General features: G+C 44.8%; 1 protein-coding gene across 1 annotated transcript in view; it reads right to left on the bottom strand.

Annotated features, from left to right (window-relative positions):
- Positions 1-6,299: 6,299 nt before the first annotated feature.
- LOC134663108 (mitochondrial intermediate peptidase) overlaps positions 6,300-20,557 on the bottom strand; it is a 39,290-nt gene continuing 25,032 nt past the window's right edge. Inside the window, exons 10-15 of the mRNA XM_063519441.1 lie at positions 20,084-20,179; positions 18,683-18,808; positions 18,430-18,543; positions 12,988-13,110; positions 12,280-12,462; positions 6,300-6,458 (exon numbers count right to left, since the gene is read on the bottom strand). Coding sequence (XP_063375511.1) covers positions 6,336-6,458; positions 12,280-12,462; positions 12,988-13,110; positions 18,430-18,543; positions 18,683-18,808; positions 20,084-20,179 — 765 coding nt within the window. The 3' untranslated portion in view covers positions 6,300-6,335. The remainder of the gene's footprint in view (positions 6,459-12,279; positions 12,463-12,987; positions 13,111-18,429; positions 18,544-18,682; positions 18,809-20,083; positions 20,180-20,557) is intronic.

The following is a 20,557-nucleotide window of genomic DNA, read 5'->3' as shown; positions in this document are numbered from 1 at the left end:
TGGCAAAGAAGCCTCCTCTGAAAATTTCTCTCACGCCGCATATCTCACAATATCGGCTTTTTCCGACCATTTTCACACACACAACAATCCAATGTAGGATTTCAAATTTTTGCAAAATGGTCGACTGACACTCGTATGTACGCATTAATGTCAAGTTCCGGTTCCGGTCCGGTATGTTGTCGCCTTGCGAACTTTATCGCCACATATTTTTTGTCAATAAGGGAGTTTCCAGAGACTGGCTACCGCATGCGAATGCGTAGGTGGACTAAGGGCGTTATTATATTATAACTCAGTTTTGAGTTTTGGTTTCTCATTCAATTCTCATTAGATTAGACACTGGTGTTGTTTTTTAACATACGTAAACGAACAACAACCTTTGGGCAACGATGCCGACCGAGATGTAAGTACCAATAGCTAATTATGCTATTATAAGTCTCATATTTATTGTATAGATTCTATCGTGTACCTACAACTATTTTTATCAATGTGAGTTGGTGGTGTTAAGGCTTCGTCACACAGGCGCGTTTACCGGGCGCGGCGTGAGCATTTTATATGTAATAGTCTAGACTCTCGCGCGAGCCACGAGACGAGCCGCGAGCCGCGCCACGAGACGAGAGTGTAAGCGGTGGGCTCGCGGCTCGTCTCGTGGCTCGCAAGCTCGTCGAGCTAATATAATTTAAACACTAACGGCACGGCATAAGGTTTATAACCGAATGACAAGCCGAACGCGAGTGTAAGCGGTGGACTCGCGTCTCGTGGCGCGGCTCGCGGCTCGTCTCGTGGCTCGCGCGAGAGTCTAAATTGCCTATAAACCGGCTATAAACCGAGTGTAAAAGCGGCGCGCCCCGCTCACGCCGCGCCTGTGTGACGGTGCCTGTGTGAAGAGGGTGAAGAATCTGGCAAGTGGCAACCGGTCTACAAAACCAGGGATCGAAGTGTATCCGCAAGGGCCCCCGAAAACCATAAGATAAGAAGTATACAAAGCCCAAAGCAAGAAGGGATAACATTCCAAGGTACCTAGGGGATTATAGGAGTTAACGGCAGTGGGAAGTCATAACCATAGGTGTCTAGAATACATTATTCAATGCTGTCATTGTATTGGTACCGCTTGACTTGAAGATTTTTTTGTATCATAATAGCTCTATTTAACCCCGATAAACCGTTTTGTTTAGTTAATAAATTGCATTGTGCAGTACCGTACTTATCTCGTCTTCGCTCCTCCATAGAAACGTACTTATAAGTACCCTATTTCCCTCTCTGGATATTTTTAAAACTGTCTCGATGAATATTAGTTGTCTGTGGAAAGAAAAGTAGTACCTACTTTGTACTACTAAGTAGTCAGTGATAAAAGCTTGTACCAAAAATATTTTTTTTGCCAAAAACTTATTAAGTTTAGGTGAGGCGGCAAAGGTTGTCTGGAAGAGATCGCTCTTAAGATTTATTGTAAACTACGAGTTTGGTGAGTTGTACAATAAAGAGTATTGTATTGTGACAGTTGTGTTTTAAGGTATGGAGATGATATCTGGCACCGTACCCGAGCTGTTTTAAAAACACTATAATTATCATTATAGAAAATATTTTTACGCGCTTTAATGTATGCTCTAACCGCAGCTATGCCCAACTTCCGTAATTTATTCGATTTTGAAGCGGTCGTCCACTATCGTCTTAAACCTGTTCGAAATACCTTTCAGCAATGATAATAGTCCCAGGCGCACACGACAAAAAAAGTGCGATTTACGGCAAATGATGATGATGGAATTTCCTTTTGCAGAGTTGCTCCTTATAACTTGATGCAAAATTTTGACTTTGACTTGGGTGCCCCCGGAAATTTGTAAAAAATGATGTTTTGCTATTTGGTCAAGTTTGGTATCATTTTCGTGTAATTCAAGGATGCTAAATTCATTTCTGATATTTAATTTATATGGGTCCATATTAATAATTTGAAAAAAAAAAATAAAAAATATTATAGGACTTTTTTACACAGATTGACTAAGTCCCACAGTAAGCTCAAGAAGGCCTGTGTTGTGGGTACTCAGACAACAATATATATAATATACAAATACATAGAAAACACCCAAGACTCAGGAACAAATATATCACACATATAACACACAAATAAATGCCCTTACCAGGATTCGAACCCAGGACCGCGGCTTAACAGGCAGGGTAGTGACCCACTAGGCCAGACCAGTCGTCAAATGAAAAATAAAATCTTAATGCGGTTCACAGAATACATCTACTTACCAAGTTTCAACAGTATAGTTCTTATAGTTTCGGAACAAAGTGGCTGTGACATACGGACGGACAGAAAGACAGAGACAAACAGACATGACGAATCCATAAGGGTTCCGTTTTTTGCCATTTGGCTACGGAACCCTAAAAATGTGAAGAAATAAAATAAAATGTAGACCTACTTTCGACCACAAGCTCACCGAATAGTATACAACGATGTGTGTTAAACTATTAGAATTACGGCGTTTGATGATGATGAGATACCTTTTAGCATAAGGAGTCCTTAGAACCCTTAGATCATTTTAGGAAGGAGAGCCACCTTGATTTTTGGTGCGGTATGGATGAAAGAGTGGGGTGTGATTTGTCCCATACTTACCGCAGTTGTGACTGCGGGCTTGGCGAATTTTTTACAATAGATAACATGTCTGTTTACTTTTGCCTACAGGTCTGTGAAAGCACGACAGCGTGGTCATATGCTAGTGCTATCCTTTGGGGTTGTCACCAAGGGGGAACTTAAGGAAATAACATCGGAGCCATTTATTGTTAATGACTTGGTTTTGGTCCGATTTGCATTTGAACATTTTATGGCAAACATTTTTAAACTTTATCCTAAAATACATGTAAAAAAAATCGCTTGCACCAAATCATCCACAGTCAAAATCAATTTAACTTATGAAAAGTTTACAAAAGAGTTGATTTGCCCAGATAATTGGACCGTCACAAAACTAGAACCAAAGGAACGAGACTATCATTTAACTGATTCTGTGATTTCTAATTTTGAAGTGAAACTAACTGTGCATGAAACCAAGGCTACCCCCATTCAAAAACAGATGCTTTAGGAAGATGAAGATCTCGTCGATTTCCACCTGTGTGCACCAGATGGTCGTGTAGGAATACAGAAAGCATTCCTGGGTTTACATAGTGAAGTTTTTATGATGATGCTCAAACGAGAATGGAAAGAAACACTAGAAGGTAAAATCGGTATCGAGGGAGTCACCAAGCAGACTCTTCAGAATCTGAAGCAATACATTTATTTGGGTACGCTACCTGACGAGGGGCTAGAGCCACTCCTGGTGATTGCTACACGCTACATGATGGACGAATTAAAGGCCGAGTGCATTGCAAAGTTGGTAAAAACTACCACACCTGAGAGATTGGATGACATCATTGAATTTGCATGCCTAAATAATTTACCTGATTTAATGAGAGCCAGTCTGTTTGAAGCTACAGACAACACTGTACAAGGCCTGTATGATTTGAAACTGAACAAGGAAAAGGCCAAAGCTGAAAATATTTGAATTATTTTTTCAATCAAAGATGACAAACATGTTAGTATCATTATTCGTAATGATCATACACAATTTATAGTCATACACATAATTAATATAGATATACATATGTGACGTTTTCAGGCAAAATGTAACATAATGGTCGCAATAAAGAATAATGATTATGAATATACAAAGCTTAGAATAAATTTAACAGTGGAAAAATTACTGTCTTGGGTGAGACTTAAACTCACGGCCTCTGGATCGATACTCCAGCGCTCTGCCATCTGAGCCACCAAGACCTCATCCATAGCCGGCAAATCTTCCCACCATATGGGCCTAGACTTCAGGGTTGGGGGTTAGTGGCTCAGATGGCAGAGCGCTAGAATATCGATCCAGAGGCCGTGAGTTCAAGTCCAACCCAAGCCAGTAATTTTTCCACTTTTAAATTTATTCTAAGCTCGTTCGCAGACGTTTCTGCTTGTTAAAAATTACATAACATATATTTTGTAAAGGTGATTGATTTCCAATTGTATCTCTATGGCCCAGCTATGGCCCTATTGACAACCGACAAGTAACCATTCGCCAAAATGGCACATAGGTATATAGCCTCGTGCTGCCCAATGTACATTAGGATGTACACTCAGTTTCGATGGAATGTCAACCTTAATCATAAACAAAGTAGGTAGCATTTCATTTGTCTCGTAAAATTTTCGAACAAATTAAATTCAACCTAATTGAAAATACATCAAGGTTCTATCTTCCTTGGCTATAATTTTGTATGGTGGGCGGCACGAGGATAGGTACAGCAGTCTATGAGTATCTTTATCTTTTTTTAATTGTAATTTAGGCTGTTGTATACAGAGATTTGCTATAATAATATCTCTGATAATATAAGAAGTATTTTTAATTATAGTTTTTTAAGATCTTCTTACTTTATTTGTGTTTTTATGTGAACTTGTAAAGGCCCCAGTACACAATGGGCCATCGCCGGCCACTCCAAGGGACGCAGCCATGCGGTAGAATGAGATAGCAATATCACTTGCTCCCTCTAACGCATAAATGCGTCCCTTTGAGTGGCCGGCGATGGCCCATTATGTACTGGGGCCTTGAGGAATTAGGGACCAAGCTGGGAAGTCTGCGCTTGTTTGGCCAAGGACGTCATGCATGCATCCTCATATATGAATATTATAGATAGGTACTTGATTATTAATAGACTAGCACTGAATATTTTTATAATAAACGAAGTTTAATAATCTCGAGTCTCATTGCATTAACTTTTTATTAAAATGGGTGCGGCAGCCTTATAGTTTATAGTGAGAGACCGCACCGGAGACAGGGGGGTGTCACTCCGCAGTTTAGGTACATTTGGCCGGCGCGCCCATCGGACAGGCGTATGGCAGTGGGCTGCCGCTCGGCGTGCACGATAGTCGTGTCACGTGGCGCTCGCGCTAAATTGAAAATACACAATGTCTTCGAAACTTACTTGCGTGAGAATCAGACATACTATCTCCGGATAAAAAATGTATGTTTACATAATCAACGTTTGTAATTCCTACATATTTATCTTAAAAATAATAAATCAGTGGGTATAGGTATAAAAACTTGTCAAGTGATAACCCCGTGCCGACACTCACAGCTCGGTCATAAAACTGCGGCGCGCAAAGGAGATTCACGGTTCGTGCGCGGTTATAAGTTTCAATTTTGCTTGCAGGCGGCGATATAGGTGTAATTTTATACCTAAATCTGACTTTTGTGAAGGAGTGAATTTTCTGTACGGTAGTACTATAAGTTATTCTGTGCCGGAGATATCCGCACCGTAGGTTCAACGCCAAAGACCAACATCGACCTACGTGCATATACATAAAGTTCAACTTCAGTTTTGACACTTCAATGATGTGGCGTCTGCGGTCTGAGTGACGGCTTTTGTGTTTGACACGGCGTGGAAAAGGTTAAATAAAACAATCATATGTAAACCAGGATTGTATTTACAAGCACATAAATTATACGTAGTAACATTCAATACTATAGGTACATTGATAATGATTAACTTAAAAAAATTACATTTAATCTCAAGCACCCTTTTTCTCAAAACCCTTCTTTTGCCTCGCATTATTTGAGTTTATTATGTTACCGGATTACCTATCATCCGTTCACTGCCTATCATACGTGTTTGCCTTTGTCCATAGAGAAAAAAATACATAGAGTGCTCACTCCATACATCAGTTTTAGTACCAAAAAGACTATTAGCATCTAGCATCGAGTAGCGGAACTATCAGTACTGCTACTTGACAATAGATGTAGCACCGACCGGAAAGTCTTATGCTGTTGAGATAAGACTTTCCGGTCGGTGCTACATCTATTGTCAAGTAGCAGTACTGATAGTTCCGCTACTCGATGCTAGATGTAGGCACTGAAATTAATAGTCTGAACTGATGTATGGAGTGAGCACTCTTGTCTTACTATATTTCTCTATGCTTTGTCCTAAGCGTTTTTTTTTTTCTAAAACCGTCGACTTTATATTGTCATTCAGTAGTTCAACCGTAATCGCTAAAACGTATCCTAAGAGTTACGAGTGCTAGATGACATTTTACTGCATCAGAACAGGACACAATTCCTGTTCTAATTAGAAGTTTGGCGTACCATTACGTAGGTAATTTGTGGGATCATATCAGAAATGAGTCCTTAATTGTTAACTTACCCGAACGAAAGGGTAACCAATAATTTTGGGTAAGCTCATCAAAAACCCTAAGGAAACTCTATCAAGTGGACACTTTTAACACTTGTCCATAGCCACAAAGTTAATTGTCACCAGATAGAGATAATTCAATTCAATCACTTCTCAGCTATTTTGAAGACAGTGTCCAGGTGGTCCTTGTGGTAATCCAGTTCTTCGATGAGTGCCATAGCCAACGTGTTCGGCGTCATTTCCGTGCCGAGGTACTCTCCGAGGATTTCCTGCACCAAGGTAATTCAATTTTTCAATTTCAATTTCAAAATCTTTAATGTCAAAAATCACAATAAAATTAACAATACAAAATAAACAACTAACACTAACTTAAAAACACATAACCAAATCAATGAAATAATAAAATAATAATAAAGGACACAATAAAAACAATTTAAACATTACAACTCATATCATTAAGAAATCAGTTATTAAAATTAATGGATAATCAGACAACCCTTTCGTTAACCCTTTGAACGCCACGCCTATCGTACGCGGCGCGTCATCGTGAACCTTGTCGGAATGCACCAAGGGTTGATATTAGGATGTAGCCGCGCGCCAGTTCAGACGTCCTTAGCGGTTAAAGGTATCTTATAACTTTAAACGAGCAATTCTTGTTTATTTATTTATTTATATGTATATTTATTTATATATATATTTCGGGGATCTCGGAAACGGCTCTAACGATTTCGATGAAATTTGCTATATGGGGGTTTTCTGGGTCTAAAAATCGAACTAGCTAGGTTTTATCTCTGGGAAAACGCGCATTTTTGAGTTTTTATATGTTTTCCGAGCTTTCTCCCAGATATTGTATACTATAGGTATTAGGTAAATCCCACATAATCTTATAGTTAAAATCCAGTGAACAAAATCATTCTAGCTACCTTTACAAAATTGCACAATAAAAATTGGTGTGGCGGTCTATGATGGACTATTAACGGGAAGCTCGCCTAGCTTCAAGAAGGAAGGACTTGCCACTGACTGTCAGATCAAACCTCAAAGTATTTAAGCACTCAGCAGGTTACCAGGCTATTATCTTATTTAACAAATTGCCAATTGAATTGAAGTCGCTCACAAATGCCAACTTGTTTAAAAACAAATTAAAAGCTTTTCTACTAAAGAAATGCTTCTATTCAGTAGAGGAATATTTATTGGAGGACGATACAAGATATTAGTCATGTACGTACCTATTTTTGTATACGATAGATATAATTATATGACATTATAATAATTATACTTGCACTTATTATGTGTTTATAATGAATAATGTTGATAATGAATAAGTTGACGATGAAATGTATGTTTATTATTATTATTATTCTCTTTATTTATTTTTGGTCTTAAGTTAGGTTATTTTATAATATGGATATAAAAATAAAATACAAAAACACTTACAAAAACAATACAAAATACTTATAAACATATTATAAAAAACCTAACCTAGGGTGCCGCCAGCAGCGGGGCAAGACCCAAGCTGCCGGTGGTCAGGGCCGCAGAGAGAGGAACCGGCGGACTATCCGCGCCGTGTCCAAGATCACCGCCTTCTGCATCTGACCCTTGATCCAACCACCTAGCGAGAGTCTCTCAAGATGTTGGTCGAGACTCTTCGCTATTAGACCGTTCGCTGAAACAACTATCGGGACAATGATCGTCGAATCAACATCCCACATGGCGGTTATCTCGTGAGCCAAGTCTAGGTACTTACTAGACTTGTCCTTCTCGGCTTTCACGAGATTCTCATCATGGGGGATGGTGATGTCAACGAGCACGGCCCGGCGTTGCGCTCGATCTATTATCACAATGTCAGGCTTATTGGCTACAGTGATTATTATTATTATTATTATTAAAGCCTTTCTTATACGAACAGTTAACATTTCATTTAACCATCATATGTGTATATATATTTCTACATGCATGTTCGTAAGGTCTTTTTGACCTAGGCCTCTTCCGAATCGCCTTTTTCTAATATATTTAAGTATTTGTCCAACATTCTCTTCCATTCTTGTCTATCTATTGCCCTTTCTTTCCAGTCTTTTCCTATTGTTTCTATTAGGTCTTTTTCCCATCTTGTTTTTGGTTTGCCCTTTTTTCTTTTACCAATTTTTGGATTCCAATTTGTTGCTACTTTTGTCCATCTGTTGTTTTTCATCCTGGCGATGTGCCCTGCCCAATTGTATTTTTGTTTCAGTATATGTATTGCCGCATCTATAAATCTTGTTCTTCTTCTTATCTCTGTGTTTCTAACTCTGTTTGATAATTTTATGTTAAGGACACTTCTCTCTATTGACCGTTGACATACTTGAATTCGTTTGATGATATCTCCTGTGAGTGACCATGTTTGACTGCCATATGTAAGACAGGGTAGAATGCATGAGTCGAAGGCTAGTTTTTTAAGTTTCATTGGTAGTTTCTTCTTAAATATATCCTTCATGGACCAGTACTTCTTCCATGTCTGTCCAATTCTTCTTGTTATTTCTTTGTTTGTGCAGTCTGTGAAAGATACCTGTTTTCCAAGGTATATATACTCGTCAACATATTCCAGTGATGTATTCTCTATCTGTATAGTCACTTTTTTTGAGTTGGTCATAACTTTAGTTTTTTCTTCATTCATTTCTAAACCTACTTGTTGACTTTGTGTATTTAATTCTTGTAGTAATATACTGAGCTCAGTTGCACTGTATGCTAATATTACCAGGTCATCTGCGAATCGGAGATTTGATAAATATTTGTTGTTTATCTTGATGCCTTTTTGTCTTTCTTCCCAGTTTAGATTTTTGAATATTTCTTCTAAGACCGCTATGAACAGTTTTGGTGACATTGGGTCTCCCTGTCTTACCCCTCTGTTGATCTGGATCTGTTTTCCTATTTTATCTGTTTTTACTCTGGCTGTACTTTTTTCATAGATCTTTTTTATGACCTGTATGTAGACTTCTGGTATGTCTTGATTCTCTAGTGCCTGCCATATAGATGTATGGGTAATCGAGTCGAAAGCTTTTTTAAAGTCGACAAATCCTATATAAAGCGGTATCTGGAACTCGGTGTGTTTCTCAATTATTTGACTTAGGGTCTGAAGGTGGTCTGTTGTGGAGAAACCCTTCATAAATCCGGCTTGTTCCGGTGGCTGTTTATTATCTAAAATAGGTGTGAGGCGCTGTAGTAGTGTCATTGAAAAAATCTTGTAGATATTAGACATTAGACTAATTGGTCGGTAGTTTGATATGTCATGTGGGTCTCCTTTCTTGTATAGTAGGGATATATGTGCCTCTGTCCATTGAGTAGGTATTTGTTCATTTTTTTCTAAAATTTTATTAAATATTTTTGTTAGTGGAACTGCTATTACTGGTTTCATCATATGTATACTTTCATTTTTGATATTATCCGGTCCTGGGCTTTTATCTTTTTTAAGTTTATGTATTGATTTTTGTATTTCTTCAACTGTGAACGGATCTACATGTTGATTTCTCTCTTCATTTTGTTTTCTAGTTGTCTGGTTTGTCTGTTTTGACGAGTATAACTCCTCATAAAAAATTGTGGCAATTTCGTTGATATCCTTCCTGTTGGTTTTTTCTTCTCCTTTTCTATTTTTCAGTTTTGGCATAATTGGTTTTTCTTTGTTTAGAATTTTTTGTGCCTTTTTTATTGTTCCTGATTTTTCTAAATTTTCTCTAATGACATTTAATTTGTAGGTTTTGATGTCTTCTTTTATTTTATTTTTGGTAATCTTGTAAAGGTTTGACAGTTCTTCTCTTTGTGATTTCGTCTTGCATTTTGTATATCTTAAAAGTTGACGTTTTTCTATTAGTATTAGTGTGTCTTTTGACAAAATATTTCTATCCAGTCGTCCTGTATTGGACTTTCCTGCTAAATTTTCTTTTAAAACATCCTCAAATTTGTTGTAGAGTTCTTGCACGGGGTAGGGGCTTTGTCCCGTAAATATGGTTTCCAGTTTTTGGTGTATTTTTTCCCTGAGTTCTGCCAGATTTTCTGGTGGTGTTGTTATTAGAGTTCTGTTAAAGTTTTTCCTAGATTTACGAAGTGTATCTATACATAAAGTGGCTCTTAGCATTCTGTGATCGCTGTTATGTTGTAGGTTGGATATGACTTCACAGTTTTTGAAGTTTTGTTGGAAATTTGTCGTGATGTAGTCAATCTCGTTTCTTGTGTCGTCCTCCTGGCGATATCCACGTCCAGCGTCTACCATTTTTCTTTTTGTATAGTGTGTTAAGGACTTTCAGTTGATTTTCCATTGCAAAGTGAACAAGTTTGTCTCCTCTTGGGCTTCGAGTACCATACCCAAATTTTCCTAAAGCTGCACTTTCCTCTGGTTCTGTCTGCCCTATCTGGGCGTTGAAATCCCCTAGTAAAATTATGTTTTTGTGGCTGTTGGTCATAGCTTCTTCTATATTTTCATAAAAGGTATTTATTTCACTATCACTTGATTTTTCCATCGGAGCATACACTTGAATTATAGAAAAATTGAATTTGTTAATGTTCAGGTCAAGTGAGCATACTCTTTCTGAGATGTATCTGAAGTTTTCTACATAGCGGTTTATGTGCTTTTTAACCATGAAGCCTACTCCTCTTATTCCTTTATTTTCTCCATAGCTGTATAGTGTATAGTCTTTTCTTTCAACTATGTTGTATCCCATTCTTCTTATTTCCGCTAGGCCTATTACGTCCCATTTAATGTGTTTTAAGGCAGATTCTAATTCTATCAGCTGTTCTTCTTTAGAAAGTGATCTAGTGTTGTAAGTGTTGATATATATGTTTTTTATATAGTTTGTTTTTTCCTGCGATTTCGGAAGGTTGTGGTCGGTAACCCCCACGGTGACCAGTCGGCTTGGGGGCGGTTCTTGTAGTTGTTTTTTTATGATTGTGTTGTGTGATCTGGCCAATCAGTCCTGTTATATTTAAGAACCATAATACTGTATGAAGACATTGCTGTAGGACTGATGGGCGAGGTAGAAAATTGTGAATAAAATTTCACATTTTCTCCATAGTAAATGTATGGAGAAAGTTTTTATTAATTTGTGGCTTTTTAGTACATTACCGTAAGTTGATCCCTAGGAAACTATTGATACTGGATAGGAATGGGATTGATTGGCATACAAAAATAGCATGTGAAAAATAAAAGTTTTCATTTTCATACAAATTGTATGGGAAAAGTTTTTCTCGATTTGTGGCTTTTCTAGCCGGAAATTTTTTTTTTTGCTTCCATACAAGCTTTTGATCCTCAATAGGAATGGGATCGATTGGCATAAAAAAAAAGTTTGTCAAAAATGACCTTTTTCTCGCACCCTGTATGTTTTTTCCAAAATCTGTAAAAGCCAATCTTCATTGATTTGAAATCGAGGGAAGGTCTTCTAAGACCATTTTCTCGTAGCAGCACGGGATCTGGTAGCTGCCCTCACTGACCCAAAAAGAAAATCCACCCTGTATAGGACATCTATGAGAGGGCCTATGTCCTACAGTGCATGTCCATGACGTCCGTCCAGGATCCGAGACTGATAGGTTGGTAAGTCTACCTGCGGAGGCCTGGCGCCGCCGTGACGCAGCACCCCGTCCCGCAGCGCGTCGCCGGCTGACCGTGACAGCGGCTCCGACGAGAACGCGCCGGATATTAGGTACGAGCACAGAATAAATAATAGTACTAAGTACAGAAGACTCACTCTCTAACAAAACGCGTCTGTTACGATCAGCACAGATATGGCCGCTAGGTGGCGACAGCGCCACGCGCGGCTTATGGCTTTCCCCAAAAGTGGGGCCGAAGGAATGTACTTTTAGCTACCTGTAGCAAAGCGACGAAATCGCGGAGTGAGACACGCCTGGTACGAGTAGTATTTGACGCCTCTGTCCACATACCAGAAGAGTCCTAGAGTGGCGGCAACGGAGGAGGAAAGCGCAGCGTCGGACCACAATTTCGTACGGGTCGCTGGGAGTCTGTAGTGTGCTAGAACTGCTAGAGATATCGCTCCCTGTGGCGGTCTATGAGGGAGGCCTATGTCCAGCAGTGGACGTCCATGGTCGTGACTGAAAGGTAGGTAAGTTTACCTGTGGAGGCCTGGCGCCGCCATGACGCAGCACCCCGTGGCGCAGCGCGTCGCCGGCCGCGCGCGACAGCGGCTGCGCCGAGAACTTGTGCTGCCACACGCTCCACGCTAACGCGCGGGATATTAGGTACGAGTAGTATTTAGCGCCGTAGCCGATCAGGTGGCTGAAGCGGTGCTGCCATGCCTGGAAATAATTATCAAACATTAAAAACAAACATAAAACGTTTGTTAAAAAACAGATTTACACTTGTAAATGCTTCGCATCCGAGTCTATTATATTAAATTAGACTTGGATGCGAAGCATTTACAAGTGTAAATCTGCTTTTTGTGACAATTTCTGAATTCTTTGAAATTTTAGAAAATAACATTGTATAATTATTAACACTTAAGCTGCGACAATTAGTCACCATACTTGCAAATCGGGCCGAACCGATCCATTAATATAAGTGACGCAAAGGCGACGGTGATTCCTCAGTCGACATACAATTAATGTATAGGTGACTCCGCGCAGGCCATTCAACGACTAGCGTTTCGTAAGTCGATAACTCGGTTGATATACAACGTGCAATGACTTTCCGCATTCCCCTCAAACGGTGTAACGTTATGAGAATCCCACGCACCCCGCATGCGGGCCCTTTCGACCAACGTAACCGGTATTTTAACATGATTCAGTTAGCATTGTCAAAGCTAGAGACAGTCGACGACGTACCGTGTCCTGTACGTAGGGCAGCCCGTAGTACTGTTTCTGTACTTCCTGTAGGACGGCGGTCGTGCGGCCGCCGTGCGACGCGCCCGCGCCGTGGTAGCGCTGGTCCAGTGCCGAGTAGAACACCTGTTGAATTACAATACATTATTAATATTATTATGTCGTTAAAACGTAAAAAAATTGAGTGTCGTCGAACACTCGGTCGGAACGAAGTTAAGAATGGCTGGTGACGTGTTCATGCTCATTGTTATGTTATGTTCTTCGTGTATGTGTCCGTCATCCTCATTTTCATTCTCATTAGTCTTATTATGTATTTCTCAATAGTATGGTCTGTGACAGCATAATCTGACACTTACATATTTCGCAATAGTATGGTCTGTGACAGCAAAATATGACACATATTTCGCAGTAGTATGGTCTGTGACGGCAATATAATTATGACACATATTTCGCAGTAGTAGGTCTGTGATGGCAATATCTTACACTTTTTTTCGCCTAACCCCCATCCGACAACCGTCCGATCAGGAACTTCGTTTCAATAAAATGACATCTGTAATATTGCCTTCTTATGTTACTCAAATTGAAATATACGACGTCACATCAGTCGCCAGTTAACCAATGACGTTGACGATGATATGTCGTTATCTTCCACAGTATAAGAAAAGCATGCAATCTTATTCATTTAAATCCCTTGTAGCTTGCTTTATCGTGTCGTGACTGTCGATCTGAATCGCGTTCAGATTCCTGACGGGCTAGCACATGATTGGCTCGACAGTATCTCGCCGCGAGATATAATACCTGTCCTTCTTTAATTAACAATATCTGGGAGACCGAGCTTTGCTCGGAAAACATATAAAAACTCAAAAATTAGCATTTTGCCAGAGATAAGACCTAGCTAGATCGATTTTTCGCCCCCAAAAACCCCCATATACCAAATTTCATCGAAATCGTTAGAGCCGTTTCTGAGATCACCGAAATATATAAATAATTAAACAAGAATTGCTCGTTTAAAGGTATAAGATAGTTAGAAAAATACGGGTAGTCTTATCTCGCCGCGAGATACTGTCGCGTCAATCATGTGCTAGGCCTACAGAATCCGAATGGGCTTGGTTAAAATGTTTGATTTTTAAGCTTGTTATTTAATTGGGCAAGTTAGATGACCTGCAGCTGCATCTCCTGCGCGCCGAACAGGTGCTTGGAGGCGCAGAGCCGCTGCAGCATGTGCTCCGGCATGGCCTCCCGCGTCTGGAAGTGACTACCTACCTGCAGCTGCATCTCCTGCGCGCCGAACAGGTGCTTGGAGGCGCAGAGCCGCTGCAGCATGTGCTCCGGCATGGCCTCCCGCGTCTGGAAGTGACTACCTACCTGCAGCTGCATCTCCTGCGCGCCGAACAGGTGCTTGGAGGCGCAGAGCCGCTGCAGCATGTGCTCCGGCATGGCCTCCCGCGTCTGGAAGTGACTACCTACCTGCAGCTGCATCTCCTGCGCGCCGAACAGGTGCTTGGAGGCGCAGAGCCGCTGCAGCATGTGCTCCGGCATGGCCTCCCGCGTCTGGAAGTGACTACCTACCTGCAGCTGCATCTCCTGCGCGCCGAACAGGTGCTTGGAGGCGCAGAGCCGCTGCAGCATGTGCTCCGGCATGGCCTCCCGCGTCTGGAAGTGACTACCTACCTGCAGCTGCATCTCCTGCGCGCCGAACAGGTGCTTGGAGGCGCAGAGCCGCTGCAGCATGTGCTCCGGCATGGCCTCCCGCGTCTGGAAGTGACTACCTACCTGCAGCTGCATCTCCTGCGCGCCGAACAGGTGCTTGGAGGCGCAGAGCCGCTGCAGCATGTGCTCCGGCATGGCCTCCCGCGTCTGGAAGTGACTACCTACCTGCAGCTGCATCTCCTGCGCGCCGAACAGGTGCTTGGAGGCGCAGAGCCGCTGCAGCATGTGCTCCGGCATGGCCTCCCGCGTCTGGAAGTGACTACCTACCTGCAGCTGCATCTCCTGCGCGCCGAGCAGGTGCTTGGAGGCGCAGAGCCGCTGCAGCATGTGCTCCGGCATGGCCTCCCGCGTCTGGAAGTGACTACCTACCTGCAGCTGCATCTCCTGCGCGCCGAACAGGTGCTTGGAGGCGCAGAGCCGCTGCAGCATGTGCTCCGGCATGGCCTCCCGCGTCTGGAAGTGACTACCTACCTGCAGCTGCATCTCCTGCGCGCCGAACAGGTGCTTGGAGGCGCAGAGCCGCTGCAGCATGTGCTCCGGCATGGCCTCCCGCGTCTGGAAGTGACTACCTACCTGCAGCTGCATCTCCTGCGCGCCGAACAGGTGCTTGGAGGCGCAGAGCCGCTGCAGCATGTGCTCCGGCATGGCCTCCCGCGTCTGGAAGTGACTACCTACCTGCAGCTGCATCTCCTGCGCGCCGAACAGGTGCTTGGAGGCGCAGAGCCGCTGCAGCATGTGCTCCGGCATGGCCTCCCGCGTCTGGAAGTGACTACCTACCTGCAGCTGCATCTCCTGCGCGCCGAACAGGTGCTTGGAGGCGCAGAGCCGCTGCAGCATGTGCTCCGGCATGGCCTCCCGCGTCTGGAAGTGACTACCTACCTGCAGCTGCATCTCCTGCGCGCCGAACAGGTGCTTGGAGGCGCAGAGCCGCTGCAGCATGTGCTCCGGCATGGCCTCCCGCGTCTGGAAGTGACTACCTACCTGCAGCTGCATCTCCTGCGCGCCGAACAGGTGCTTGGAGGCGCAGAGCCGCTGCAGCATGTGCTCCGGCATGGCCTCCCGCGTCTGGAAGTGACTACCTACCTGCAGCTGCATCTCCTGCGCGCCGAACAGGTGCTTGGAGGCGCAGAGCCGCTGCAGCATGTGCTCCGGCATGGCCTCCCGCGTCTGGAAGTGACTACCTACCTGCAGCTGCATCTCCTGCGCGCCGAACAGGTGCTTGGAGGCGCAGAGCCGCTGCAGCATGTGCTCCGGCATGGCCTCCCGCGTCTGGAAGTGACTACCTACCTGCAGCTGCATCTCCTGCGCGCCGAACAGGTGCTTGGAGGCGCAGAGCCGCTGCAGCATGTGCTCCGGCATGGCCTCCCGCGTCTGGAAGTGACTACCTACCTGCAGCTGCATCTCCTGCGCGCCGAACAGGTGCTTGGAGGCGCAGAGCCGCTGCAGCATGTGCTCCGGCATGGCCTCCCGCGTCTGGAAGTGACTACCTACCTGCAGCTGCATCTCCTGCGCGCCGAACAGGTGCTTGGAGGCGCAGAGCCGCTGCAGCATGTGCTCCGGCATGGCCTCCCGCGTCTGGAAGTGACTACCTACCTGCAGCTGCATCTCCTGCGCGCCGAACAGGTGCTTGGAGGCGCAGAGCCGCTGCAGCATGTGCTCCGGCATGGCCTCCCGCGTCTGGAAGTGACTACCTACCTGCAGCTGCATCTCCTGCGCGCCGAACAGGTGCTTGGAGGCGCAGAGCCGCTGCAGCATGTGCTCCGGCATGGCCTCCCGCGTCTGGAAGTGACTACCTACCTGCAGCTGCATCTCCTGCGCGCCGAACAGGTGCTTGGAGGCGCAGAGCCGCTGCAGCATGTGCTCCGGCATGGCCTCCCGCGTCTGGAAGTGACTACCTACCTGCAGCTGCATCTCCTGCGCGCCGAACAGGTGCTTGGAGGCGCAGAGCCGCTGCAGCATGTGCTCCGGCATGGCCTCCCGCGTCTGGAAGTGACTACCTACCTGCAGCTGCATCTCCTGCGCGCCGAACAGGTGCTTGGAGGCGCAGAGCCGCTGCAGCATGTGCTCCGGCATGGCCTCCCGCGTCTGGAAGTGACTACCTACCTGCAGCTGCATCTCCTGCGCGCCGAACAGGTGCTTGGAGGCGCAGAGCCGCTGCAGCATGTGCTCCGGCATGGCCTCCCGCGTCTGGAAGTGACTACCTACCTGCAGCTGCATCTCCTGCGCGCCGAACAGGTGCTTGGAGGCGCAGAGCCGCTGCAGCATGTGCTCCGGCATGGCCTCCCGCGTCTGGAAGTGACTACCTACCTGCAGCTGCATCTCCTGCGCGCCGAACAGGTGCTTGGAGGCGCAGAGCCGCTGCAGCATGTGCTCCGGCATGGCCTCCCGCGTCTGGAAGTGACTACCTACCTGCAGCTGCATCTCCTGCGCGCCGAACAGGTGCTTGGAGGCGCAGAGCCGCTGCAGCATGTGCTCCGGCATGGCCTCCCGCGTCTGGAAGTGACTACCTACCTGCAGCTGCATCTCCTGCGCGCCGAACAGGTGCTTGGAGGCGCAGAGCCGCTGCAGCATGTGCTCCGGCATGGCCTCCCGCGTCTGGAAGTGACTACCTACCTGCAGCTGCATCTCCTGCGCGCCGAACAGGTGCTTGGAGGCGCAGAGCCGCTGCAGCATGTGCTCCGGCATGGCCTCCCGCGTCTGGAAGTGACTACCTACCTGCAGCTGCATCTCCTGCGCGCCGAACAGGTGCTTGGAGGCGCAGAGCCGCTGCAGCATGTGCTCCGGCATGGCCTCCCGCGTCTGGAAGTGACTACCTACCTGCAGCTGCATCTCCTGCGCGCCGAACAGGTGCTTGGAGGCGCAGAGCCGCTGCAGCATGTGCTCCGGCATGGCCTCCCGCGTCTGGAAGTGACTACCTACCTGCAGCTGCATCTCCTGCGCGCCGAACAGGTGCTTGGAGGCGCAGAGCCGCTGCAGCATGTGCTCCGGCATGGCCTCCCGCGTCTGGAAGTGACTACCTACCTGCAGCTGCATCTCCTGCGCGCCGAACAGGTGCTTGGAGGCGCAGAGCCGCTGCAGCATGTGCTCCGGCATGGCCTCCCGCGTCTGGAAGTGACTACCTACCTGCAGCTGCATCTCCTGCGCGCCGAACAGGTGCTTGGAGGCGCAGAGCCGCTGCAGCATGTGCTCCGGCATGGCCTCCCGCGTCTGGAAGTGACTACCTACCTGCAGCTGCATCTCCTGCGCGCCGAACAGGTGCTTGGAGGCGCAGAGCCGCTGCAGCATGTGCTCCGGCATGGCCTCCCGCGTCTGGAAGTGACTACCTACCTGCAGCTGCATCTCCTGCGCGCCGAACAGGTGCTTGGAGGCGCAGAGCCGCTGCAGCATGTGCTCCGGCATGGCCTCCCGCGTCTGGAAGTGACTACCTACCTGCAGCTGCATCTCCTGCGCGCCGAACAGGTGCTTGGAGGCGCAGAGCCGCTGCAGCATGTGCTCCGGCATGGCCTCCCGCGTCTGGAAGTGACTACCTACCTGCAGCTGCATCTCCTGCGCGCCGAACAGGTGCTTGGAGGCGCAGAGCCGCTGCAGCATGTGCTCCGGCATGGCCTCCCGCGTCTGGAAGTGACTACCTACCTGCAGCTGCATCTCCTGCGCGCCGAACAGGTGCTTGGAGGCGCAGAGCCGCTGCAGCATGTGCTCCGGCATGGCCTCCCGCGTCTGGAAGTGACTACCTACCTGCAGCTGCATCTCCTGCGCGCCGAACAGGTGCTTGGAGGCGCAGAGCCGCTGCAGCATGTGCTCCGGCATGGCCTCCCGCGTCTGGAAGTGCCGCGCGAACCGACGGACCACCTGTGGATTCATAACAAACATATTATGTGTTACGAGTATTAGCCCCTCCATATTGTTATCACTATACTATTTTCAACTCGTTTGGAATTTTCTTTAAAAGTTTAAACGATTGCTCGTGTCTAATAGGTTCTCCAGTTACCTGTGGGCTGCTGGCGAAGTACTCCATGAGCACGCTGGGCAGCTCGGCCAGGTCGGTGGGGCAGCGCGTGCCCGACACGTGCTGGTGGCGTGCACGTGCCAGCATCGAGTGCATGGCGTGCCCGACCTGCAGGCACGTGACAACAACGGTTACTCCCACAGTTTAGCGTCCAGGATTTTAGTTTGCGAGGGGCTTGAACCTAACCTAACCTAAAAAATTTCATGGAGAGACTCAAATGCTTTTTGAAGATTTGAAGGATGGCGATGTGTGATGCCGATGTCCACACGATCATTGTTCTTAATAATGTTAATAAAGTGTTCTGTGTGCTATGTTCCCAACCCATACACGTACTATAAAAGCAATCAATATGGATGAATTTAATGTCGTGAATCATCCTAAATTAATCTAATTTTACGGTTTCGATTTCCAATCACTAACAGTTCCAAGCTAGTGCTAAGTTCTCTAACAATATCGTGCAAATGACTAACAAAATACGTGACTTAAACTGGTAAAGAATTCCTTGAGGCATTAAGTTCGCCCGTTGTTCTGTTATGTGAGATAATGCCACAGAATAAATAGTACTAGGTACAGAAGATTCACTCCCTAACAAAACGCGTCTATTACGACAGATATGACCGCTAGGTGGCGCAAGTGCGAGCAGGCGTCCGTTCCGTAGCGGTGCGCGGCAACTACTATGGCTAGACACCAAGATTGTTGTGGGCCGCATATACGAGGGGAGGCTAAAATATTCGCGGCCTAAGCTAGAAAAAATAAAATATAAACTATGCTACTTTTTTCCCCGCCTTTTTGACAGTTTAAATATTGCCGCCATCCATTATTAACATTTACTTTAATAATCTCTTTAATATCTTTTTTCTACTCCAGCACTTAAATGTGTCAATTAAATGACTGACAGTGATATCTAAAGCAATGTCATTTGAATGATTTGTCTATAGGCTCATAAGATGACTGCTAGCAGTCATCTTATGAGTATAATACAACTGCTTTATTTTTTTTTAAGATACAAGTTCCGATCATCTTGATTGAAAGAGGTATGTTTTCATTTACAATAATAACTCTTTTTTTTTTTAAATAATAACTCAATTTTTTTTAAATAATAACTCTTTTTTTTAAATAATAACTCTTTTTTTTAAATAATAACTTTTTTTTTTAAATAATAACTCTTTTTTTTATTTTTTTTATTGCTGCAGCTGTCATAGAAAAAGTAATGTATGCAACAGCTCATAATTGCCCTTAACCTCCTAACCTCATAACCCTTATTATATCACTGTTGCATAAACTACTATTCTAAGGCCGCGAACTTTTCAGCCGCCCCTCGTACTTGTACGCCTGATAATGCTTAAAGTTAGTTTAATAAATATGATGTCTGTAATACATTACCTCATGGAAGAGGTTGTCGACAGCGCCAGGCGACAGCAGCGCGGGCCCGGAGCGGTGGCCGCCGCTCAGCGACAGCATCACCACCACTATGGGGTTCTGGACAAGCAACCATGGCATTAATAATAATAATAAAAATTCATTTATTTCGACCAACATAGGATCATATTACATTATAATATTACATTAAAATTAAATATAAACTAAACTAAATTACATTAACATAAATTAAAATCAAAATGGGGTTCTGTACAAGCAACCATGGCATTAATAATAATAATAAAAATTCATTTATTTCGACCAACATAGGACCATATTACATTATAATATTACATTAAAATTAAATATAAACTAAACTAAATTACATTAACATAAATTAAAATCAAAATGGGGTTCTGTACAAGCAACCAAGAAGTATCGTCCGACTGCCGTCGTTGGTGGTCGTGTCCACTGCGCACTTATTTATTTATTCATAAC

Source organism: Cydia amplana, chromosome 4, assembly GCF_948474715.1.
Source record: "Cydia amplana chromosome 4, ilCydAmpl1.1, whole genome shotgun sequence".
In the NCBI taxonomy this organism is placed as follows: domain Eukaryota; kingdom Metazoa; phylum Arthropoda; class Insecta; order Lepidoptera; family Tortricidae; genus Cydia; species Cydia amplana.
The sequence above is the reverse complement of the archived record's forward strand: the minus strand, read 5'-3'. Positions and strand labels throughout refer to the sequence as shown.